A 26,935-nucleotide genomic window follows, 5' to 3' on the forward strand; every position below is an offset into this window, starting at 1 on the left:
CTGACCGTGTCCATCCCTTTATGACCACAGTGTACCCATCTTCTGATGGCTACTTTCAGCAGGATAGCGCACCATGTCACAAAGCTCAAATCATCTCAAACTGGTTTCTTGAACATGACAGTGAGTTCACTGTACTCCAATGGCCTCCACAGTCACCAGATCTCAATCCAATAGAGCACCTTTGGGATGTGGTGGAACGGGAGATTCACATTATGGACGTGCAGCCAACAAATCTGCAGCAACTGTGTGATGCTATCATGTCAGTATGGACCAAAATCTGTGAGGAATGTTTCCAGCACCTTGTTGAATCTATGACACCAAGAATTAAAAAGGGGGTCCAACCCAGTACTAGCAAGGTGTACCTAATAAAGTGGCCAGTGAGTGTATATGCACACTCATAACGTTCCCATTTTATTACTTCAAAAATCTAAAGATACTGCTTTCTGTTTACACCTGCCATACTCATCCTTATGGCAGCCAGAGATTTATACTCACTTATAATTTCATACTGCAGCACCGTCTCTGTCCATCTGTCAGTCAGGTTATCAGTGGCAAAGTGTGTGCATGTGTCACTCTGAAGGAGCGAGCTAAAAATACAACATCAGCCTCAGCTCACTTGATGGTTACACTACACACACACACACACACACACACACACACACACACACACACACACACACTCGGGAATATGGAGGAAGTCTCGGCTGTGATCCATCATTGAGAGACTGAAAATTATGACACCACAGAGAGAAAGAGCAAGAGACACACACACACACACCAAGAAGGGAGCAAAACCGCTCACACACTCGCACACACATGCATAGCGGCAGACAGTAGAGTCTCTATGTTGTCAGTAACCACCTTCGAGACCCTGAGGTGTCACAAATGACTTCAAATAGGACAGAGAGAGACGGAGGGATGAGGGAAGAAGCGAGAGCCAAGTGATGCATGTTATAATGACTTCATTTGACATAGTCACTCTCCAGCACCTCATGTTTTTCTCTTAAACACTCTGTGACACACACACACCTGCACATGATTTTTCTCCCTCTTGTTGCGTCTATCATATTAAACCCTTTTGAGCTTATTCTATCCATTAAGTGGATTTTTGGCAGTTTTCAATAACTGGGAATCTTCTGCAACAAAAGAGTTGCTACATCTTATCTATCTGAGCGGTTTGTGAGGATGACAACTCTGTTAGAATTATTTGAACTAAAGTTTAGTTTCACAGTTTGTGAATCAAGGGAAATAAAAGTGAACACAAAGCTCTTCAATCTTGGTTTGGTTTTGATATATTGGGTGCGCTTATTGTGTGTTTGGTGGTTGGAGAACAGTGCGTGTGTGACTGCTGGTCACACGTATGCTGGAATAAAAAATGTATGTAGCTGAGTGGGTCAGTGGTTTAACACACCATCCCATAAACTGATGTCAAAGCAGCTATGGTAACGGTATAGACTGTTTCCAACATTCTATAGCTCCGATCACACAGAAAGCGTTTTAGCAGCTGGAGGCGGCTTTTTGCAATTGTTTTAATGAGAATGAAGCTTTTTGCTTGCTGTTTTTGCGTTGTGTGCTCCGGGTGCCTGATGCCCTCTGAACTCCTAAAGTTGAAAAAACTTCAACTCAGAGTGGAAAAGCACCTCATGTCAACTCTTAGTTTGTCATCTGTTATCCCATTGTCCAATCGGATGATTTGAGAGGCGGGCCTTCTGTGGTGGTCATGACAACAAGTTTACAACTGGAAACCGATGGTAGCAGTTGCTATACAGCCCAACGATAGACAGCAGGTTGTCCTAAAATATGCCTGAAAATGTCCGTCATGGAGGAGAAGCTCCTGGACCAACTGGTGGTGCTCCCTGTGATCCACCCTCTTTATTAGGGTCTCATGTACCCACACAGATCTCTGTTTCCCTGTGCCCAACAAACTATTTGCTGACAGCAACACAACACGCCTCAAGTTTTGCAACCTGCAAAACTCAGTCTGTGTGATCGGGGCCGAAGTGGGTCCTTTTGTATTTCCTGGTGGAATATAATGCAGTATGAATGACGTCAGCTGAGAGGAAGTAAACATGGACCAAGGCAGCTGCTTTGGAATGCATTGCCTGTGAAATGGTCTATAGATCGATTCACGCTAACGTCACGCTAACTCTTGTGGGTAGGTAACTGGCAGTTGATTTGAATTGCAGAGATATGTGAAATCGGCAAACTTGTTTATTTCTGTCGTCACTTTTAGCCAAAACTGTAACGTTCAAAGATATTTTGGTAATCAAGGTAGTCGGACCTATCTGGCGTGTACTGTGGTTTCGCTTGTATCTTTGATAAACCACATCTCGCACGAAGGCTAAGCAACGTACTGCTGCGGACAGGGGCTGCAGCAAAACCTATTTTAGCCACCTAAAAAAATCAATATCAGTTTCAATGTACACTATATATGGAATATTACAGTTTTAGCTTACACACTAACTGATGAAGGCAGCGGTAGATCAGCAACTCCTGTGTTCTAAAATGACTGTTTTTGTCAGTGTAGTCTGGGAGCTTTGAGGCATTGGTTTCAGCTCCCTGTCGAAAACGGCTGTATGATGACAAGGTAAAGCTGTGAAATAAATATAGCGTGCACTTAAACAGATACTGACTTTTTTAGGTGGCTAAAAACTAACCGAGGCAGCATTTGCTCAGTGGTGTTTCATTTTATGTACATGAATTTTTTTTTCCCTGAAGTAACTGCAAACAACACTGTGATTCAGTTTATAAGGTGCATGCATGTGATAAACATGAATTGGTGTACATTTACAGCCAGCAGGGGAACGATTAAGCACTGAAGCTCTGACTTTCACCCTTCTTATTATGAATCAAATTATAGATGCTGATCAAGAAAAACCATCTGCTGTCGCGCTCTAAGCTTTCTGAATTTGAGCACCAAATAAATGCCTCATGTGGCAATCAAGCAGAAAACAAAAACAAGATAAATGGACAGAAAGTGAGAAGAAACAGACGGGAGACCAGTGGAGAAGAAATCCACCGAACTCCCAGTAGGCTCATCCACTAAGGGGTTGGTTAATTCACTAGCCCCACGAGAACCTTTACTGTGTGTGAGTGTGTCTCTGAGTGAGTGAATAGACCTCTGTGTGGAACCACAGAGGCATTTGGTCATGTTTATATCCTTGTTTTTGGCTTGGGTGAGTGTGTACATATCGGTATGTGTGTGCATGCTCTGTGAAGGTGTATCCATACCAGCGCAGTGACGTGTAAGTTTGTGTGTGTTCGCTTGTGTGTATCTGCGGACAGAACATTTAAATAAATACAAATTCATATGAAAGTGTTGTCACCGGAGATTTGTAGAGCATTTGAACTCTGTGTGTGTTTGTGTGTGGTGAGTGTGGGAGGGGTATGTTAATCCTAAATTTACCCATGGTGGTCGGAGGACTGTGGTCACATCTGGACTCAGTTTCTCTCAGCCTGTCTTGTTTTCTTTGCTCCCCTCGTCATTGCCACCTCACCTGTGCACCCTCTTTTTTTAAACCCCTCCCCACACTTTTTCCTCTCCGTCTCTGCTCCTCTCATTGAAATAAGTGACCAAAAAGTTTTCCTGGTGTCCACTTGGATGTGAGAGTAGGTGTGTTGGTGTGTACGCAGTAATCCTACCTGCTGTTTGAGCTGATGAACCAGACCGTCCTTCTCCCTCTTCAGAGCTGCTACTTCTTCCTGGGTTTTCTTCTTCTTGGATGAGGAGAGCTCCAGAAGGGCGATGTTGGCATCTTTCTCACTTATGGCTGCCAGCAGCGCCTCTTGCCTGCACAGAGAAAAATCATACATTTTGTTAGCAACACTAGAACTAAAACTAATTAATTTGATTTAATTAAAGCCACACTTGGGCAAATTAGACGTGTTTCTCAAATCAGATTTTTAAGACAGATTGTCCGCACTGTTATTCACTGCTAATCAGGCCCAATTTGAGTGTCAGTACATCACCAATCCATCTGAATGTGCTGCTGTGGTAACGACGTGTGTCAGTGACTATGTAGCTGTGCTTGTGATGCAGCTTTCCAATGTGGAAGTAGAAGAAACAGAGGCTGACAACAATAACTGTTTTCAACACGGAAAAACGGATAAATCATCACAGAAGAAATTCACTGTTGAGTTTATCATTATGAACTGATTTTACAAAGTGTCCAAAGAGACATCACAGTTCAAGGCTGGATTATAAAGCTTCTGAAATGCATACGATCGCACCGCAGCGGCATGACGCTTAGCTTCTGGGCAAACACATTGACTGAGCTACACAGATGAGCTGATTATCGAGTAGCAGGCAACAAAATATAATTAATCAATATTTTGGGGCGTCAATCAAGAAATCCAACTAGGTGAGATTCTCAGCCCATTAGAATTAATGCAGCCATGAAATATGATCCATTTTTTCACCCACAAGCATATGTTTTCTATTGTTATGCAACTCTCCAATAAGTCTGTAAATCTAAGTTCTATTTACATGTAACTTGTTAATTCCAGTCTGTATTCTGATGTTCAGTTGTCAGGATGGCCGATCAATTTTTTTTAACAAAACAGCCCAGCCAGTCTAAGGCGCCAGACTCAAGGATTGACTCCTTCCTAGGTGAAAGGGACTTCTGGTCTCCAAATGGAGGCGTGGGTTCAAATCCCACTCCTGACAGAGCTTTAATCAGTTTGACAATGCAGATATGTCTCCTTTTGTTTTAGAAAATGGCCAAATTCATTGTAAAACACTGACTGTGCTACACAGGTGACCTGATTGTAAAGAAGCAGACTGTGTCAGCAACAAAACAAATCCATTGATATTTCAGGGGGTTGACCCAGAAGGCAATACAATTAATGTAGCGTCAAATTTTGATCCATTTTTTTTACCCTTACAGCCCGGCTAGCTCAGTCGGTAGAGCATGAGACTCTTAATCTCAGGGTCGTGGGTTCGAGCCCCACGTTGGGCGAAGGTGTTTTACACTGACACTTAACCTGACATGTGCATGCTACAGTCTATGCTGCACTGAAGCAATGTGTTGCCCCTCTGACAGCTGACAATGATAACTTCATCGCCGTGCAGATTACAGTCAGTCCTAAGGGTTGATGAAAAGGACTTTGCATCTCCAAATGTCCAAATCGCAGGTTATGTTCATTTAGTTTGGTGATACAGATATTTCTCCTTTTGTCTCTGCGTGAAGCAAGTTTTCCTTAAATATGTACATGAAGCCTTTAACCCAGAAGTCAACCCAGAAATCCAACTGAGTGAAGGTCCTCAGTCCATTAGAACTAATGCTGCGACGAAACCTGGTCCATTTTTGCCTCAAGCAATGCCCAGCTAGCTCAGTCGGTAGAGCATGAGACTCTTAATCTCAGGGTCGTGGGTTCGAGCCCCACGTTGGGCGAAGGTTTTAGACCAAGACTTAACCTGACATGAACATGCTCAGTACACCCTTTGCCGAGGACCCTTGAGAAGTGTTCAACCTAAAATCACTCTCTGATGGGTGTGCTGGACAAGCAGTTGCAATGTGTTGCCACGTTGAGAGCAAACAGCCACATTAACTTCCATAGTGTCCAGTATGTCTGATATTTCTCATCAGTGCATGATGGTGTGACAGTCTCGCATGCAGCTCAGCTGGAAAAGATCTGCTTCAGTGATACGGCACGCAAAAGACACTTTGAAATCTGACTTGAGCGTCCAGAGCATCTGGGTTGAGACGCATCTGTATAAACCTGATTGGAATCGCATTTCAAACCCACTCCAAACGTGGTTTGAATAAGCTTTGTAAAAATCGCATTTCATGTGGTTTGTTGCTGTCCAGACTTTCTCAAATCCAACTGGATAAAATCTTGATGTACCAAAAAGTGGATTCTGGCTGGCACTCTGAAAAAGACCTTGGTAATATTGGTGAAATTTTACAACTTTGAAGAAAAAAAAGCTCAAACTGCATTCACCACATCATTTCTGGTGAATGCAGTTTGAGCTTTTTTTGGAGTTTCAGCTTGGTTCACCGAAATTACAACAACAACAAAAAAATTCCCCCAGCTTCATCTAGTTGTATCTGGCCATACAGATCGCAATGGATTTATTTTCCCATTCTAGCCTCCACCCCAGTATAATAGAGGTGAGGAGAATTATGACTTTGGTGTTTACAGCATTGAAAAACAACATTTAGACTATTCAACACTAACATCCTTTTCTTGAACTCTGATTGCATTTTCTGTGGATTTCCCAGAGTGACAGGGACACAAGATGTTCCTGTTACATTTTACAACCTTATGAGCGCCACAAAAAAAACATCCCTGTTACCTCCCCTGTACTGGAGTCAAAAAAGATATCCCACTCTTAAAATCTGGACAAAGGAAACCAAAACGATCTGCGCGGCCAGATACTAATTTGGGTGTACTTTAATGTCATGGTGAACCCATGGTGTGTCAACAAGTGGAGGGAAGTCCTCTTAATTGGGGCGCCGCTTTGTGATTTAGGAGGATAAAATTGGTGTTTTCTCGCAAAAATATGAGTCTTCCTGGTGGTCAAGTGTGACGCACCATGCAATCAAGATGTTTCTAGTTTGTTTACGGTGTTTATGGCATATGTTTACTCTCTCTTTCTCCTTTATTTCATCTCACATAGTCCACCAGAACAAATTTGCTATGCTCATGTTGTGCCTAACTACCTTTATCTTTAAATAACTGCATGAATGAACACACACAAACGCACACATATGTGCCTCTCACTCTCTGTTCCCAAACAGGTATTAGTCTCTGTCTGTCTTTCCAGCCCTCTTGTCTCTCTCTATCTCTTCCTCCTGCCTGGATGGTCGGGCTGACGGATAGATAGCATTCCATGTGGTTCGGGAAGCAACAAGCCGCATCCCATCCATTCCATCAGCCACAGATCTGGCTTGCACCGCCTCCGAGGACACCCAAGGCTCAGAATTCTCGGAATTCTGCCCCTTTCCAGAGATAATTTAAATCAACATTTTTTTCCCCACAATCCCACAGGGCTCAACGATTGGCCACACGCAATCACACATGCATGTAAACACATAAAAAAGATGCAACCTTGTATGCGGAAGAATAAATACATTCCCTCTTCGTCTGTTTCTCTGAATCTCGCTTCTGGGATAAATTGTGTTTTTGCAATCAGGTGATATTTCAGGAGCTCCAGTTTCTCTATCACAAGCAAGAAATAGAGTACGAGCAAAGGCGGCTATATTTCCTCTCATGTACCCCACCACTGCACCTACAGATAAGCATGTATGAAGATAAATGCACACACAGACATACAATTATCCAGATACACACAAACACAGACAGGGGATTTACAGTTTTTACATGCCATTTTCTTTTACATTTTTGCTCCATTGCTCTCTTTACTCAACACACAATTACACCGTTTCTGTCTTTCACAAACACACACACACACACACACACACACACACACACACACACACACACACACAGATACAGTGGTGCAGTGAGGAATGCAGCGATGAGAGTGTCTAAATGAAGACAGATTACATGTTTGGACTCTGTGAAGACCCACAGATTCTTTGGTCAACCTCACTGACCACACTGTCAGTGTACAAGTGTCCCATCATGCATTTAGACTGAAGCAATGCTGTCAGGGGCTGAGGGAGATGAGACTGGGGTTGGGAGATTGACTCTCTGGGCAAATCTGTTCACTGTCAGACTGCTCAAAGACATTTCAGATGTGCGAATATGGATGCAACATGTTGGGATATTACAGGGGACCTGCTGTGCTCATTTAAAGGTTCATACTTGTATTTTGAACATGTTTACATGCTTTAATATTCAAAAAACACTTTATCTTCCTCATACTGTCTGTGCTGGAACACCTGTAAGTCTTCCTTATCTAAGTGTCTCTGCACCATCATTGCAGCCGGGGAATTATTGTAACGGAGTACACTTTCTAACGTAAAAAGGAATCCCTAAAAGATTCTAAACCAAAATCTTTACAAGCGGACATGCTCCAGCAGGAATATGATCCTAAATCGGGAGGAAATTTACATATCAGCAACCAAGATCACATGTTTCCCTGATGTTAGCATGTAGCTACATGTAGCAGTGTAGGCTACGTAAAGTAGACACTTGCAGTAACGTCCCTGCTTGTCAGCTTGTCTTGAAATAAAAATGGTAGAAACGAAGTATTCGGAACTTCCGACATAGTAACATAAATTTTTTTCTTTCTTTTTTTTTTTGCCAGTCTGGGAACTTTTTGGTCCAGAAATTTTGCCACAGAGTGAACGCTTTTCACTTTGATGCTACTCTTTGATACAGGCAGCTGCAACTGGAGGTAGCTGCAGCCCGTAAGGCTCTGAGATAACGTTATTTTCTGCCTTCTGCTAAGACTTGAGTGCATTTTTCAATTAATTATAATATCCGCTCTGGGATTAAAAAAAATTGTAAAAGAGTATTGTGGCAGTGGTGTGCCTGGAGCAGATGACCATATAAAGAAATCCATCTTGAGCTGACATCGGCTTGTCTTTCTTACATAAGCTTACCTCATTATTTATAACTTTGGCCACATTTCATATGAACTTCTGACATTATAATATAAATGACAGAAAATATATTTTTTTATTGCCAGTCAGCGTACTTCTGGGGACGTTATGGTTGCCACATTTTCAGCAAAGTGAGTGCTCTTCACTTTCACACTACTCTTTGATACAGGCGGCTGTGAGCTGAGGCAGCTGCCCTGAGGAGGAGAGGATTTGACCCGTAAGCCTCTGAGATAACGTTACCTTCTGCCTTCTGCTTAGACGTGGTGAATTTACAGCTCATATCTAGTGTTATCAAAAAAACTTGTTGCACATTTCCGATCCATCGTTAGCGTAGTTAGCTTGTTTAATTTATTACGTGAATGTCACTGTCGCACTGCACGTCCCGTTGAACCCTGTTTAAACTCTTAAACTCTGAATGAAAAAAAGGAACGAATAGCAGAATACTCCAAAATCTGATTCATCTGATATAATTCTAGAGGTACAGCCCTAGTTTTAACCAGCCCCTGGTCATTTCTGGAGATCCACAATGCTTCTCTTCATTACAGTGTGACCGCTTAAATATTTTACACCAACATGAGCTCTTGGACTTCTTCATGCTAACTGAAAGAACATTTCCTTTCTACCAGATTGTGAGACACTGGAACACTGACAGTCTTTGCCTTTCTTTTCTCACATAAACACTGGTACATTGTGTGTGTACCAGTGACTCACACACACACACACACTTACACACACTTACACTTACACAGGAAGGCTAATGGAACATTAGTCTTGTTAAAGCTAACAGTGCGTCTAGTTTTATACCATATCTGAGAGTTACCTGCCAGCACATGGCGCTTATAAACCCCAGTGATAAAATGATATTTATTCCAGATGCACTCGTCTCATTCTGGGCCTCTCTATGCCTCTCCCTTCATCTTCGTCTCACACACACACACACACACACACACACACACACACACACACACACACACACACACTTGAAACACTCTCTGCTTGGCCTTCTCAGCTTGCAGAGCTAAACACATGCTTATGACAAGTGCTGGTTGTGGCTACTGCTGTTACTATGTGATCATTAAAATCTGTTTCAAGTGCAGCTCTCTTTTGCTAAATCTTTAGATAATTCTACTGTCAGAGGGCACTTAAAAACATAGTATGCTCTCAGCTCTGCTGGCAGTGTGTCCTCACCAGTGAATACAACAAAGACAATGCAGCCAGCACTGTGAGGAGGAAAGGTTCCCAGTGGATACGCAGCCTCAGATCTGTAATTTTCCTTTCAAGTCTTTCCTTTCTGCAGCAGAATGGAGGGCACAGCAGGATAAAGGAAGGTCTACCAACAGTAAGCACAGAGTAAAATCTTATTAAAGAGCTATCTGTCAGATCTTAATGTTTTCTTGTTTTGGCAGCACCTTTTGTTTTAGATGTTGGGGCATTTTTGCGCTACACATCCCAGAGATTACTTGTCAGTCTGTGTGTGCATTGGCATGACATGTTTTACCCTGGATTTTGTTTAGGTGTCACTCTGTTGTTTGACTGTTCAGCCATGGCATCTGCTGTTAGCTAGTAAGGGCACCATTCAAAAAAATAATAAACTTAAACTTGTCTCATAAAGAGAACTTTAATACCAGCTGGTTCTGCAATAGCCTAGATTATGTTTAATAAGAACATTAAAAAAAAAAGGGAGCTAGTGAGAGATCCTGGTTATGACAGATTAAACTGGTGATTAAAAGGGATTCTATGGGAAACTCAGAGTTGTCTGCACACAACTCTCAACATGGAGGTGGCTGAGCCAGTGGCTAGCAGCTAACGGTGCTAACTCCATAAACAGCGATAAACAACAACAGTGCTGACAGAGCCAATGGTGTTAACCATGGGGAAACCGGAGGGTGGGTGCTACACTTCCACAGCAATGCCATCCTGATATCAGCAATAACTGCCATATGAGCACAGTGTAAAGTGGCAGCGATGAGTTAGACAGTGGGATACACACATGCACAAACATGTACGCACAGCCGGACCAGCTACCGCAACAAACCACAGAGAAGCTCAGATTACAAAACACAAAGAGGTAGCGTGATTTTATTCTCTGCTCAGGACGCCATTACTCCACTGTATCTTTACATAGCAAATACAGAGTTTTTATTGCTTAGAGGCTTAGACGGCTCTGACGGTGGTACTGTATCGTAATAAGCGCACTAGACTGGGAAAGGTGCTGCCAGACTGCCAAAGAGGAAGAAAAGCAAGGTGAGTACCAGACATATAAACACAAAAGAAAGCGAATTAGGTCATTTTTAGTCTTCTTTTCCCCGCAGTTCGGTGTTTTAAATTGTTTTATATCGCCAGCTGGCTCTTACAAATATCATTGCAAATTACAGTCGGTGTTTGTGAACTCAACTCTATACAGTTTGGTAAAGCTGGAAAGATTCGAAGTTCTGGGATCAATAAGCAAAACTTTTTTACAACACAAATGGCACGTCTCTCAAACTGTAGTAAAGTATACAACAAGCTAAAACCTCATTTTCATCACAACTAGCCGTCCTCCAAGCTGGACAAATATAACTGCACCCTATGTGCAACCTGCTGAGAGACAAGTGTGTATATTCAGCTTCATACTTGTGTTCAGCCATGTCGTTGAGCTAGTTTGCTGTCTCCGCCAAGTGGCTGTCCATTACCCACCAGTTGGGAACCACTGCTTTAAGATATGGTTAAGGTTCGGCAACCTAAACACTTGGTCTGGGTTGGAGACAGATTGTGATTATGGTAAGCAAAAAAAGCTAACATTTATTGTATGTCTGCTGCGGGATGCAAAGTTCAGCCTCTGCATTTACGTTGGACGTGCTACAAGCCTATCCACCATTCCAACCTCGTCCAAACCCTCACTGTCTGTCTCACGTTATAAAGGGAACACTACTTTCTACGTTGCTGCTGAACATTGGCATTGGATGTAAATTATGAGGTGTAGACACATCTTGTAATTCCTGAGGGTTCTGGCTGGTTTTGGTGCTGTTTTCCTTCTTCTGGCTGCTGCTGAAAATGTAAAATCCCTGACTTTCCTAAAAGCATATTGAAACTGGCTACAGGCTGAATTACTGTTGTATTTGATACAGTAATGGTATTGAGTAGTAAAACAGTCATATCTTTATATGAACATTTCACAGGTTATTCAACATTTAACAAGACTCCATTTACTCTCCTCTCCCTTCCTTCCAGGTCCCTCTCTCATACCTTTTCACTATCAGTGTCTTTCGCACACCCTGCATTTCTCATCTCATTCCCTTCGCCTCTCCCCGTCCTTTGTCACTCCTTCTATCTCTCCACCACTTCTCTTTCTCTCCGTCTGTTAAGAAGACAGGAGGCATTCTTTCCATCGTTCGGCGGTCGTGTGCCATGATGTCATCGCCGTGGCGACAAGGCAGACAGTAAGCAGATACACACAAACGCACCAGGCACCTGACCCTAACCCCAACACACAGACACAGACACACACACACACACACACATGGGGGGGGGGCTCTCTCCTTCCTACAACCACTTAAGGCCCCTTGCTTTATCAGAAACACTAATGCCTGGGCTTAGATCACTCACATATTTNTAATGCCTGGGCTTAGATCACTCACATTTCCCCGCACACACACACACACACACACACACACACACACATACACATACACACCAAAGCTTCACGTGTGTGCTGCGTTATCTCTTTCATGCTGCCACCCTCCATCGTAATCTACAGTGTGTGTGTGTGCGCGTTCAAGTGACAGATGTACGTCTGTGTTCATGACAGCGTGTCTTTCTGTAGGTGCATATGTGCTCATAAGGATGTACCTCTATGTATTTCACTGTGTGTGAATGTTCGCAAGTTGTCTGTGTGTATTCAAGGCTTTATCCCCTGCTCTTGTGTGTGTGTCTCTGTGTGTGTGTGAAGTAGACTCAGTCCAGTGTGACATTGGCCAGTCTCCGTCTAAGACAAACACAGAGCTATTTTAGAAATAATCCCCTCTCTCTGCTCTCTGTTTCTGACTGAACAAAGCAGCTCTCCATTGTTTTCTGTGACACTGTCTGCTCTGGTTACACAGGAGGCTGCTTGTAGGACGCCAGAGTTTACTCTTTAACCCCTGTAGGATGTGGTGCGTGTCAAGCTCGACCTCGTTTCTGTGAGGGGAGGTTTCCCTCTACATGCTGGGCTTCAGAGAACCACATGTGAGATTTGCTCAGACTTTATCGTGGGCATAGACTTTGAGGAAGGGTTTTTCCCAAAACGTACTCCACCCTCACACTGACTAATTTCAAGACACTGAACCAGTTTTGAATTGAGGAATCAGTCAGATACACTTACCAGGTGTCAGGGGGTTCAGTAAAATGTGATAAACATATTTACTGTAATCATCAGTGCAATGTGACTTGGTTTTCTTTTACACAGAAGTAGGCTGAATGAGTTTTTAACATTCTGACTATTTCAGCCCAGGACTGAAATCCCTTAAAGCTGGGGTAAGCAGTTTTAATTTGGTGTAACTGGGCAAAAATCCCATAATACACATTGAGCATATAGTAATTTAAGTGGACTGAGAGAAAACTAGATGTCTGCACCTCTTCTTGGCTCTGATTTCAGGCTTTAGAAACTCTCAGGAGACTTTGGCCAATCACAGGTCACTTCAGAGAGAGGCCGTTCTTATTGGCTGTTCTACAAATGTAGATTTGCGTGCACAAACTGTGGTGAAAGCCTGATTCAATGGCAGTGAATTCTGCAGAGAAAGGTTGTCCAGAATTGACAACAACTGCAAAGCAACCCAAAAAAGGGAATCTGATGTTTATGAAATAAAACGTGACAATATTGTCTAAACATTTCAGAGATTGGGAGATAATTTTGCTATAAGTTGAGCCTTTTGATAACCAGAGCAGCTGCAGCTTCAAGTTCACGCTTACGTAGCAAACACAGTGTGTCCCCGCCTTACTGCCTGCCGCTACAGTCCACCTCACTGGATGGAGAGCGAGCAGACAGACCCCAGTCAGCGGACACAGCAATCCAAATTCGGCCAGCACTGAAGAGACAGACCAGACAGCTCCAATTTGCTGCTGGATCAGCAAACTTTCTGTTGATGCCATTACACAGGCTAGACCCAGCGCTGCCACTGGCCACCAAGCCTGCTGTGACACCTGGCGCTAGGGGGTTTGGTCCATTTCCAGATCTCCTGCCTGCTCTCCTCCCGCTGAAGGAGTCCACAGCGGCGGGGAGAGAAGCGGAGGGACTGAGGGGTGGCTTGTGAACTAATTCTTGTCTCATCTGTGCTCTAATAAACAGAAAGAGGGAGCCAGGCAAGAGGGGGCTGAGCAAATGAGCTGTGTACAACTCTACAATTATATAAGATTACATTAATCAATGTAATAGAAACACTGGGTTACTGGATGCAACATGTGCCAGTGGTCATCTGGTGGCACATGAAAGAGTACGGTTTGCAGTGGAAATGCTAAGGTCTAGGTACCATGTCTAAAGGGTTACATTTGGGTCCAAAGGTACCATACTGAAAGTGTTTGGTGGGAACAGGGCTTTAGACGCCTGACTGAAAAATCAAAGCACCTGCAAGTCAGTCACAAAATGACAGCACTAACGAGGGGCGGCCATTTTACCCACAGCATAAATGTGTTGATTTCAGAAGCTGAAATGGAGCAAAACAGTCTTCTACTTCTTTGTTTTGGTCTAGTAGCATGTTTCTTTCTATTTTGATGTGCAAGTCTGTCAGGGTAAGAAATGATGTTGCAGAATGTTAGTCACGAAGCTCACGATAGATGTGGCTTGGGGAGTTAGGGATGTGGCCATCTGGATACAAGCTGAGGTCAGATCAGCCTCAGCTGTGTTGCCCGGGGGAAGGTAAGAGACATTTAAAACATGCGAAACACCTGATGAGCCTTTAAGCGCAACACTGAGCCCGTGTCAAAGACAACCACAAGATGTACAGTATACGGTCGGCAGTCTATTCTGGATGTGTATGCACTTGATATTACAGCTGATAATAATGTGTTCCACCGTTTGGAAACATCTGTAGATTCTGGCTCTACTTAAAAAGTGAAATTGAAGTGAAATAAAACTGAAACATAAAATCTCAGCAGGGTGGAAAACTTTGCAGAGAGTTTCTGTGGTAGAACTGTCTGAACGTGTGATGCATGCAATCAACTCATAATCCTGAATCCATACCTCTCTCTGTTCTGTACGTCGGAAATAAAAGGAGAAAGATTGTCTGGAATATTCTGAATAACTGAATGGTAAGAAAAAGTGTGGTTTTTAAAACGAGAAGAGAGCGGAGGAGAGATGAACGAGATGCAGGAGGGCACAGCTGGCTCTCAGTGGTAACTAATGCTGCCTGGAGGCACCCACACACACACACACACACCCTCACACAGAGCATAGAAAGATGGGTGGAAGAAATCTGTGCTCCAGAGAGAAACTTTCCCTCTTTCTTCTCATTTTCACTCTTTTTACTTAAATCCTCTCTGTCTTTTCCTTTCAGTCTTTTTTTTTGCTGGATAATCAGGTGGTTTTCAGTTGACAGAGCACACACACACACACACACACACACACACACACACACACACACACACACACAGATACCTCCACGACTGGCTCTGGTGTTCATGACTGTGCATAATCTACTTGTACGTAAGGATGTAAAATTAAATCCATTTCTAATTCTGCCTTCTGTCTTTGCTTCTCTCTCTCTCTCTCTCTCATACACACACACACACACACACACACACACACACACACACACACACACACACACACGCACACAGAGCTACTAGTTTAGTCTCTTGAGTCTCCAGAGTGGGGCCCTGCAGAGTAGTATTTCTCTCCCAGCTGACAGCTTCTGTCCTGGGGCAGACAGCCAGCGAGCACTGGGCCTCCTATTCTCATCTGCTCTGAGCTGACTCCCTCTGTCTCAAACACACACACACACACACACACACACACACACACACACACGGTTGAGGTGTGAACTGCTGCTTTGCCTCACAGCTCAAAATATCGAGGAGAGAGAAAGAAAAAAAGTAAAGTTAGAAGTGAAAAAACAGCGAGAAAAGATGGAGCTGGGGGCCTCTCCTTCAAAGTTTTACACACATTTTAACACACACCCACAGCTATGCATTCAGTATGTACAATATATGTATACATCTAACATACGGGTGGGCCGTATCATGTCATTCACGATAATACCGGTATCATTTTAATAAGATATGAAAAATTCATATTGTGATACTTGTGATATTTCGACAACAAGTTTACAGTTGGTAAACAATGGAGGAGAAACTGGTGGTAGCGGTTGCTGGATACCCAGAGCTATACGGCCCGACACTAGACAGCAGGTTGTCAAACTTTCTGTGTGATCGGGGCCTTAGCGAGTTACCGCTCAGAGGGAACTCATTCAGCGTCTCTCCCTCTCCTCTCTCGCTGTGCGCACACAGGAGTCAGTGTCGTTTTGTGCTAAATGTAATGTAAACCTATGTGACACTCGTGGCTCAACAAAAAACTCCATATATGTGAATGTGTGATAGTTGTGGTATCAAAACAGCTTGTCACAGGTTACAGTGTGATGATTAGAGGAGAAATGGCAGCGCATAAAGGTCCAGGTGGAAAAAAAGAGGAGGAAAATCACCTGTTGATTTATATATATAGATCCCAGGGGACATTTTTTTTGTATTTGGAAGCTGTTTAAATGTGTAATTTGTGGCAGGTTTTATTGTGTCGAACTATCAATATTGTATACAGAATCTGAATCTCACTCTGAGTTACTGTTGTTGTTCACAAACTAAAGAAATGAGAGATCAGTTTTGTTTAGTTTTTACTCAATATCTGAAGGCAAACTGTAAAACTATATCACTTATTTTGTTGCAATTCTATTTTCTTAAATTAATTATTAACTAATTTGTCCTATTGTCAAGAATATCATTATCACAAAAATACCCTCAAATATCATGATATTATTTAAGGGCCACATTGCATTGAGTTGATAGTACCTTTTAAAGTAAGCTTTTCCTCCACTCTGCCCTCTGTTCTTAGACTACACACAAACACACACACACTTACTGGTTTATGACCTTACAAGAGAAAACACAGGGCAATGAATGCACACATCAGAGCAGGTTTTATGAAACATTTGTTGGTGCTGGTCTGCCATGTGTGCAGCATCAAAGCCAAGACAGCCAATAAAGCTCTGGTTTATAGTAAACCATTTACTGCTGCTCTCTCCCTCTCCCTCCATCCAACACAAAGTTTCACTTCACTAGATTACAACACAAGTTATTAGAGAAAATGATCGACACCTACCGCAGTTGTTATGTGCATTCAAAACTTTGAAATTGCTCTCGGGGGCTACATTAAGCCAAACACATCAAAGGGATAATAGTAGGTTGAAAATGCAGAATAATGATAAAATGATTATCTGGAATTACAGTCGAGAATGCCCTGAAGGCTTTTATTCAACGCCAAAAACCAAAATGTGTTTACAGATCTGGAAAGTTTACTTGTTTATTAAAGACTGTAAGAAAATGGCTAGGTGATTAGCATACTGTCAGGCCGGCAGCCAGGCCCTGGTTTGATAGAAACTTTGTTTTATCTTTGACTGACACTGCTTAGATTAAAGTAGCCCACTGCATAATGTACAATAACACACTGAGAACAGCAGGATTTTTGGGCAAAATCTTTTTGAAAGCCATGTGTGTGTGTGTCTTAAACTATAGTGGAAGTGGGTCAGAGACACTGGATATGAATGATTTAGTATGGAGGGAGAAGACGGGACAAGAGACCATCAGAGAGAATAGGATACAGAGAAAGAGAGTGTTAGGAAAATAGGTTAAAGCTGGTGCATAGGATAAGTGTGTGTGAGTGTGTGTGTGTGTGTTTGAGAGGGAGAGAAAAGCTCCCCTCAAGGAGCTGTTGTACATCAGAGAGGCTTAAAGAAAGACAGCGAGAAAGGCTTACACACGCTAACACACACACACACACACATAGAGAGAAACAGCATTGACAGGGAAGGGAATAAAATAACTGGAGGATTTGGAGGGAAAACAAATCAAAGAGACGTGAAGGGGGAGAGAGGGAGAGGAACGGAGAGAGGGAGGGAAGGAGGAGCGGCAGCAGGAGGCAGAGAGACAAAGGCGGTGAGAGGGAGAGCGAGGAGGGCAGGTGGGACTACAGCATGACAGAATGAGGATCTGTTCTTGACACATTTCCCCTTTTTCTCGCTCCGCTTTTTTCCTCTTAAAAAAACACTCCCGCTCCCTCACCTCCTCTCGCTTTCTCCGTCTCTCAGACACACACATTTAAAAACACACACTGTGACTAATAAGAAAGGTGTAAAAATGCATTATGCACGGTCCGCGGGAGTTTGCTCTTTCCATGGGACCACACACACACACACACACACACACACACACACACAGAGGAGTGTGACTAAAGATGCAGCTTTGTCTTCACAGTGGCTCTTTACAGTAAATCCATTTCTACGCTGCGCTACAGAGACCAAGACATCTGCCTACAATCTGTCAGCGCAGACTCACTCCTGTAACACTAACCAGTCACAGTAAGGGACACCTGCGACTCCCAAACGTCTATGAAAGACGATCTTTAGAAGCATTTTTGCTTTATTTGACAACGTGAGAGTGACAAATGTGTTTCTGTCGATCTACTGTATGTATAGATGCTCCCTGTTGTCAGGCTCTACTCAGTATTCACTTCGGAAATGTCTTAAGTGAACGGAGACAAAATGACTGAGAAGCAACTTCACAACTTCTTGAGTTAACTTAAGTACATGCGTCATGTTTCCATCAGCATCCAAACTCAACAACAAGAGAGTGCCTTGGAGAAAAGACTGTCCAAAAGTTTGTACGATTGATAGCCTCTCCCCACTTCCTGTTGCCAGATTTCCTTTCAAATGTAGTTTAAATTTTTCAACTGCCAATGCCAATGAAAACAATGTGGCAAACATGGTGGAAATATGGCATTTATGTTTGTTTCACGTATTTATTTGAGGAAGGTAACAGTTTCCTCGTCACACAAAACTGATGTCTTCCACTCTCTCTAAGCCTCATGCTTGACTCAACACCACTTTATCATGTTGAAACAATATTCACAACTTGGATTAATATCTATGACAAACCCTTTACCTACCCAGTAATTGAGGAGCAGACATATATGCGGACTTTGTGACCACTTAAGAGGTAGTCAGTAAATCTTAATGAATTACGGTATTCTTTGGTGCTCATGGTGAATTTGACCGAGCTAATGATGTCTAGCATGTCCATACTGACAAAAGCTATTTATATTTGTATGCGCAATCTAAGCAGCTAAGTCATGTTAGTTCAAGTGGGCAGCCAACAGCTTTGTGGGCTTTAAGAGGTTTAATACATCCAAAGAACTTCTATAAAAATAAACTGCTTGGCAACCAGACCTGGCGTCTAATTGAGACCAGCATTTATTTGTCCAAATGAGTAGCCACACCCAGCTTGTAAAGGGGTCTTGGCATTTAATTGTGACAGCTTTTGATTGAAGTTTTACGGTACGTTGAAACTTTATATTATAACAATGCTGTGGTTAACGTGTGGTTAGGTTTAGGCACTAAAACCACCTGGTTATGGTTAGGAATTTAAGTTAAGGCGGCATGGTGTTGCAGTGGTCAGAACTGTCGCCTCACAGCAAGAGGGTTACTGGTTCGAACCCTGGGGGAGCCATTCTGTGTGGAGTTTGCATGTTCTTCCCGTGTCCGTGTGGGTTTTCTCCAGGCACTCGTTTCCTCCCACAGTCCAAAGACATGCAGGCTAATTGTCACTCTAAATTGCCCGTAGGTGTGAATGGTTGTCTGTCTCTATAGCCTCTTTTACACTGCTACATTTTCCGTGAATGTTGGGTCGTTTTGCCGGCAAGCTGCGAGTGTTTAGACACATAGAGCCGGATTGGCGAGTTGATCCGAGGTGCCCAATTTTCCGCCTCGTAGGGTAGTCATATTGGCGGAACCCTTTTAGTTTAAAAGACAGAGGCGGCCTTCCGCAATGGGAGGGGCTGTTGAAGACTTGTGGGAGGAGCTGTTGATAACGCCGCACGTGCGAGCTACTGGCGGTGGATAAACAGGAAACAGCTGATAGCAGGAATTAGCGAGCAGCTAGTAGCAAGAGGGAAACGCAAACCTGACAGACACTGTAAAGATGAGCAACTGAGGAGACAAGGAATTGCACGCCCTCCTTGTCCTCGCAAGTGAAGAGGCCATTAACCGTCAGATGACGGGAACGGTGACGAACAGGCCGACTTAAGAGAGAATCGGCGAAGGACTGAGCAGCCGCAGCTTCCCTCCCATGTCACTGTTTACGTCACACGCTGAGCTACACGTTTTGTTACTTGCTCACGCCCCCCATTGCCCCGAAAAAGGCGCATTCTGTATAAACAAAAGTAGGTAGGTGGCATTTTGCCGCACTCCCCGATTTTGTTTTGTTTTTATACTGCCAATGCTGAAAGAAGACTGATTGGGCTTTCCTGCAAATTTGCACAATTCCTGTCTAAAAAGGGACTTATGTGTCAGCACTGTGATAGTCTGGTGACCTGTCCAGGGTGTACCCTGCCTCTCGACCATGTCAGCTGGGATAGGCTCCAGCCCCCCGTGACCCCTAACACGATAAGTGGTTACAGAAAATGAATGAATGAATGAATATGGTTAGGGAAAGATCATGTGTTGCTTCAAAAACACAGTTTTCGTGCCACGATCACGGCTGAAAATGCCGCTGAGGTCTTAAAAAACAATTGTGTTTGTTGTTTGTTGGTCTCAAACAGTGGTCTGCAGCAAACATGCATGCATATGTTTGGGAAGTACTGAGCATATGACGGGAAAAATAAGACTTGGATTAAAATGCACAAGTTGTGTGAGAGATTGCAAACGGATGTTTTGCTGTTGTTAAACGCGGTCCCCCTTTACTTCAATTAATGAAGAATTTTCACCTGGTTTAGATTATTTGTTCCTGATGGAGGCATACGAGAAAAAACAAAGCTTTCTTAATGAATTCAAGGTAACATGCGATGAATTACTGATATACAAATGGTCATTCTGCAGGTGAAGTACTCCTTTAACTTCACACAGAAGCAAAAAACTACTCAGCTGATTTGGTCTTATTGCGATTAATACTTCGCAGGGGAAACTGATCAAATAATCTTTTGTAAATTTTACTTTTATGCCCTTGTAAGAGCAACGTAAAAGCCCAATGATTGACTTCATTACCAGATTTTTGATGAAACATAATCCATTGTTTCATTTCATTCATCATGTACATTTATGTGCTCAGTTTCTTTGTTCACTGTGTGTATCCGCTGACTTGAACGCCTCGCCATGAGCCAACTTTCCCATTAAGGAGGATAAAGTCTTAAAATGGAAATACATTGTGTACATTGTAGTTGTGCTGTAATTTATAACCGTGATTATGCCGTGGATGTCAGAGCAGTTAGGTTATAAATCTGTCCGTTTCTCTCTCCAGCTGACGTCTTTCTTTCTGTTCAGAGTTAAACACGCCAGCCTGTCACTAGCCCGTCCTGCTCTCCTCTGCCTGTCCGTCTACTACACTTTTATTATTTCCAGAATAGAAATGTAATCGTTTGGCAATGCTAACGTACAATCAGAGGCTTTGAAAGAAAAAATGCATGTTTTGTTTTCTACTTTTTGATATGTTTTCCCTCGTCATTGCTCCCTCTCCCTCTTTAATTGCTGTTTAATGATCTGTTTGATGGTCTGGCACTCGCAACCTGTAATCAACTGAGGAAAACAGGCGAGTTTAGGTCCTGCCGCATCCTTTTTTCCTTTATCTGTTCTTTCTCGCCACTTGTTTCTTTTTGTTGTGATGTTTTTGGGTCTTTTCCATCTTTCTGAACATTCTGCTCTTGTTCTTGTTCGGCTCCTTGTGCTTGTTTTAAACCCCCTTCTTTTCCTGTACAGCTCTGTTCAGTGCACTTAATTGGTGTGAGAGCTCTGCAATACATGAACAGATTACACATAAAATATGGCAATAAGAACAGAAATTACAATACAGAAGAGTCAGCACCATAAAAGCAGACGCTGTCTTTTTTCTCCGCTGTATATTCAGCTGAAGATCACTGGTTTGCAAGGCTTCAGAGACTTCCAGAAAAACCCTGTTATTTGAATACAACTTCTAACTGCAGCACATCTTTTATTGCCTCCATTTTCCCGATTCAATCGCTCCCTCCATCTCTCACGGGGGAGAAGGAAAAATCAGAAAGGGAAAGAGGAAGACAGCCAGAGACAGAGAGAAGACGGCAAGAAAGGCAAGTACAGAGAGCGCCAGAAAAATGGAGAGAAGAGACGGAGACGGGGAGCCCAGGCGCCCTCATTTGAGCTTGTAAGAATGAGTGTCAAAACGGCGTGCCCCCTTTTGTCATACTAAGCCCTCAACATGTCTGTCATACACACACAACAAATACACACACACGCAGACTTGCTTTGGCACAGTGTGGATTAATCTCATTGCTGGGGGGATCAAAGTGCTTGTCTCTGGTTTATGGCAGCGCACCAAACAGGTGTACATGCGTTTGTGTGGGCGGATGTATTTTTATGCGTGTGTGTGCATGTATGTGTGTGTGTGTGTGTGTGTGTGTGTGTGTGTGTGTGTGTACGTCTCCAAGCGTTCCTCTGGGAGTGAAAGCTTCTAAGCAGTCATGCTGTCTCATCTGGTTTTGTAAGTGACTCTGTGTGTATGTGTGTGTGTCTTATTTTTGAAGGCAACATGCACTTATTATGTACGTGATGGGATAGCAACCACGTCTGTGTGTGTGTGTGTGTGTGTGTGTGTGTGTATTATTGTTAGCGATGGCTTTCCGGCTGTGAGGAGCAGAGCTGTCGTTCCATTGAAAATAAAAACTTCGACTGGATGCACGCAAACAGAGGGACGCACAAACACACGCAGACAGACGCCATCGATTAGTTTCAGTAGGTAGTGACAACAGCGAAGACACGGACGGTGCGGTAACGACGTTTCCAGACAGATGCATCCTCAGAATGGAGAAGTGGATGGGAAGAAAGAAGGAGGATGGGTGCAAAGAATGAGAGATAAAAAAAGGGAGGGATGCCAGAGCGAGGGATGGACGGCAGGAATGAAGGGAGGGATGGCAGCGGAAGGGGTGCAGAGAGAGGTTTGAGGTTTGGAGGGAGGCTGGGTGGGAGATAAAACAAAGAAGCAGAGCAGCAAAGGAGAAATAAATTGAATTTATAGTGTTCACCTTGAGGCATCAGCCAAGGCTCTCACTGCAGGAGGCTGAAGACAGCGCAGCAACTTGGTGTTTCTGCAGACTCTCTTTATAGTCTAATTGTACATGTGGTGCGCGGCGCAGCTTTGGTGCGTAAACAGACTCAAATTGTCCCCATTCAAGATGCTAAATCCACTAAAAGCTTCATTCTGATGCTCTTTCTTGGCACACAGAAGATCCCGTTCCAGTGCATTTGAATAGATTTTGGCATTCTTAATGAATCACCACCCAATACCTGATTTGTCACAGCCTGCGGCGGCCTCCCCCGCACTGAGACAACAACTAAAATATCATATTTTATTTCCCTGCTGAAGCAAACAAAAGTAACGGGACTCACTTTGTTGCCTGCTGCTGGAAACCTTGACCGCGCGCATTGCCAGAACAATTGTCAAGTGCATCGCCACCCCTCTTTCTCCACAGCAGGATCTTTTCATTGCGACGTTTCGGTGTTTTCTTTAGTAATAAAGCTTTTTTTAAGCATCATTAACGTTTCAATCTCCATAACAACCTCGCAAATAAACAGAAATCAGTGTCTGGATGTTTTAAGGGTCAGAACATTTACTGCAACAGATGACTTCTGATTTTCAAACGCATACTTCATGTCTGGTGAAAATAATGGCCGGTAAATGAGTGCGAAAGGTGAAGGAGAACGCTGCGTGAATGCAGGGGAGGAGGACATAACGTAAGTGGTTGTACATTCAATATATACCGTGGCCTGAAAGATTGATGGATGAGCGGAAGGAGCGAGGGAGACGGGAGAGGAGGTAATATAATTTCTTCGGGATATCATGCAGTTTCTTTGGCTCCACTCAGTTGTTGTTGGACAGCTGTCTTTCTCCTCTCCACCTCTTTGCTTTCCCTCCTTTTCTCCCCGCTATAAAAAACATTTCTGCGTCTTTTCTTTCATTTTATTATCCTCCAGCCGGCCCCCCTCCCCCCAAAACAGATTTATAACTCTTGCCCTGACCTCTTTAGTCTCTTTTATTCTCTTCATTTTATCAGTTTTGCACTCTTCTCATCTTCTTCTCCTCGTCCTTCCTCCTCCTCTTCTCTCGCGGTGTGTTATGGTATCAAATCCAAACTGCTGGTGATGTTCACACTAATTCAACTGACTATGTCGAAATCACGACATGTTTGCCGTACATCATTTGAAAATCATTTACGTAAATGGTTCTGGATGTGAGAGCTCTAATGAGTTAAACACATGAAGAAGGTTTTTGAACTGATGAAATCATGTTGTGCTGCTTTTTTATTTGACATTAAAGCAGCATTATCACAGCTGAAATGTTTTGTCTACTGTTCAATGACTTTCAAAAATCTGCAATCTTGTGAATTAGCCTCACGACATCTCTCAAATTTGAGCATAAAACAATCAAACTTTTACACACTGACTCCAATCACCACACTACTGTATATATGAAATGATCCCAACCACAACTACTGCTGTAAACCCAGTTTTCACCTCAACAAAGTTCTGTTTAAAATATTTTACTAGACCGTCTCCACGTGAACCTCGTCTCGAGGAAAAGCTGCTCCAAATCAATTCAATCTTTATCGTCTGCAATATTTAAAATAAACAATGTGAGATTCCAGCTGTGTTAAGTGTTTAATTGCAGTGTGGATGTCGTGTTGACAGAAAGTGTTTTAATCATGTCCAGTGAGGTAAGTGGTGAAATCTTTGAAGCAATCTCCAACATGATAAACGCTGTCAGATAAGGCAAAGGTTGCAGATAGCCCAGAGTATATTTATTACAATTTTCACCTTAAAAGATGTTTTTTCTTTGTCCATATCAAAGGTTTAAAGACGGATGGTGTGGACACTGGAAAGCCTTTTGAGGCACGTTCATAATTTGGGATTTTGAGCTGTCTAAATTAAACTAGTCTCGCTCACCAGACCTTTCTCAAGAAAAGAAAGGTCTGGCTGGGCCGACTCTCACTTTGAGATTGGAGAAAAAAACGCCCTGGCTGCTTGTATTTCTTTCAACCAATCACAATCGTTCTGGGTGGTGCCACAGCAACGGTGCGCTTGCAAAAATATTGCCGGGGGGAAACAGGTTTTGGTGTAACACGCCCACAAAAATATCGCCTACAGGACGCGAACCATGGCAGAAAAATGGCTACATCCCCGCAAGATCAAACACTGCAAAAGTTAGTAAAGGACGTGTTGAAAACTGTAACCGGAGGTGGTAGGGCGGGACTTCAGCGGGTGGCTCGTTCCGCCCAATGAGAGGCTGCTCTATGCAGCGAACTTCCACCCACTCAGACTAAAATTAAACTAAAGGACTCTCAGTCCGTCCGTCCATCCGTCTGTCCTTCTATTCTACTTTCTCAACTTCACACTTGGCGGGTGTATTGCAGAGGACTCAAGGAAGTGCAGTGTCGAGTGTGAGCTGTGAGATCTATGGGAAATATTCATAGTAGTGTGTTATGTACATACTGTGTAGTGTTTTGAGAGGGGACCCATGTTAACTGTTACACCACCGAAAGGCATGCTGGGGACAGCTTGCTTTCAGTCTCTTGCTACAGTACATTCAACAACAGATAAAGAAAGAGAGCGCAGATGTAACGTTTTAGCAAACTCCAATATTTTAAGCATCAGTGACGTAACTTTCAGAATGAATGCTTTTGTTCCCGGTAACAGCCAGACCTGGTCTTCACTTAGGCCAAAAATGTTGGTGTGAGCTTTTGCTGCCAAACGGCCTTACTCTAACATTGCTAGGGGACGCAACTAAAGACTAGTTTACATTACAAGCAAATGTGGCCCGAAACCAATATTTTTGCTCTCATGTGAAATAGAAACCTGAATTGTTCCATGTCGATGGACTGCACTTGTCTTCCAACCACTCAAAGCCCATTAATTCTAAATGTCACATTTACCCATTCACACACTGGTGGCCAAGGCTACCATACAAAGTGCCACTTGCACTCACACACCATTGTAATAGCCATCGGGAGCAATTTGGGGCTCAGTATCTTGCCCGAGGATGGAGGAGCCAGGGATTGAGCCGCCGATGTTCTGATTAGTGGACAACCCGCTCTACCTTTGAACCACAGCTGCCACTGTCGTAAGTTGTCCTAAAGTCAATACATATCAGGTCACTGGCATTGCAACTGCTGTGTGAACAGACATTGGAATTCATGTGTGCTTTTACCATACATCCATGTTATTTTCCACGTCATACTTCTCTGCGTAGGTGCAGATCAATCAGTATACAGAGTTGGAGTGGTCCGCTGAAACTACCAAAGGCTGCTGTAGCTGTGATGCTGCTTAAGTTGCCCCAGTCGCCCAACTGCCACACGCTTTCTGATGGGGACAGCTTGTCTACATGCCGTGACACCGTTGTTGTGAGCCACCAACAGAGATACTGGAATGTAGCCCTGGACATCAACGGCTTTGAGGGAACTGTTCCTCCATGAAACCCTCCACATCACGGCTCCACCAAACCTTCCTCTTCCATTTACTGAACAGCCTGTTATCCCGAAAGCAAACACCCATTGTACCGAAGTGCCGTTTCTCCGATGGCACTCTCTCAAACAGAAGCATGGCTAATTATTACGCAGAATGATGTCTTCAAACCTTTCTACTATGGCGATCATTCAGGGGATGAAGCTCGAACCGTTATGGCATTCATTTTCCCCCAAATACCTACATTTTTATTGTTGTTTCAAAACCCATGAGTGTGAGGATACTGGCTGCATGATCAGTTCAGACTGATGTCAGATATGGGTCACTTTAAACATGAATGTGACCAGTCCAGGCAAGAAAATAATTGGAATTGAGTGTTAAGCCCTGTAATGTGAACGTGGCCTATGTCATAGCAGGTGTATTCTCACGACCCCATGAACGGCAGTGTTGAGTGTAAAGTTGTTTCGATAAGCGATTCTTGACAAAGCTGCAACAGGCACTGTGCTAGTATAAATGAAATTGGCTTCACTACAACCTAAACTTACAATCCAAACAATAAGTTCCAAAAAAACTCCTCTCTTCTTGTCCTCTCTAAAAAATACTCTCCAAAAGCCAAACAAAATCTTCTGTATGTGAGTCTTACATTAATCAAGTCTTGTTGGAAGTTACACCTCAAAGCTATCCAAAGAAATACCTCGACCAGAGAGACATGAGAGTGTGTGTGCT

The 26,935-nt window shown here is 43.2% G+C and overlaps 1 protein-coding gene and 2 non-coding genes across 6 annotated transcripts in view; 2 read left to right on the top strand and 1 right to left on the bottom strand.

The window, feature by feature from the left end:
- LOC126385035 (ELKS/Rab6-interacting/CAST family member 1-like) overlaps window positions 1–26,935 on the bottom strand; it is a 211,662-nt gene that overhangs the window by 61,884 nt on the left and 122,843 nt on the right. For all 4 annotated transcript variants that reach the window (XR_007569391.1, XR_007569392.1, XM_050036531.1 and 1 more), the window contains one exon: window positions 3,643–3,790. Coding sequence is in view for 2 of the 4 variants with exons in the window: in XM_050036531.1 (XP_049892488.1) it covers window positions 3,643–3,790 (148 nt within the window). In the remaining 2 variants the exon portion in view is untranslated. The remainder of the gene's footprint in view (window positions 1–3,642; window positions 3,791–26,935) is intronic.
- Window positions 4,886–4,958, top strand: trnak-cuu (transfer RNA lysine (anticodon CUU)). Its single transcript has one exon. It is a non-coding gene; the product is annotated as a tRNA-Lys (tRNA).
- On the top strand, window positions 5,321–5,393 carry trnak-cuu (transfer RNA lysine (anticodon CUU)). Its single transcript has one exon. It is a non-coding gene; the product is annotated as a tRNA-Lys (tRNA).

Source organism: Epinephelus moara, chromosome 23 (assembly GCF_006386435.1).
Source record: "Epinephelus moara isolate mb chromosome 23, YSFRI_EMoa_1.0, whole genome shotgun sequence".
Classification (NCBI taxonomy): Eukaryota; Metazoa; Chordata; class Actinopteri; order Perciformes; family Serranidae; genus Epinephelus; species Epinephelus moara.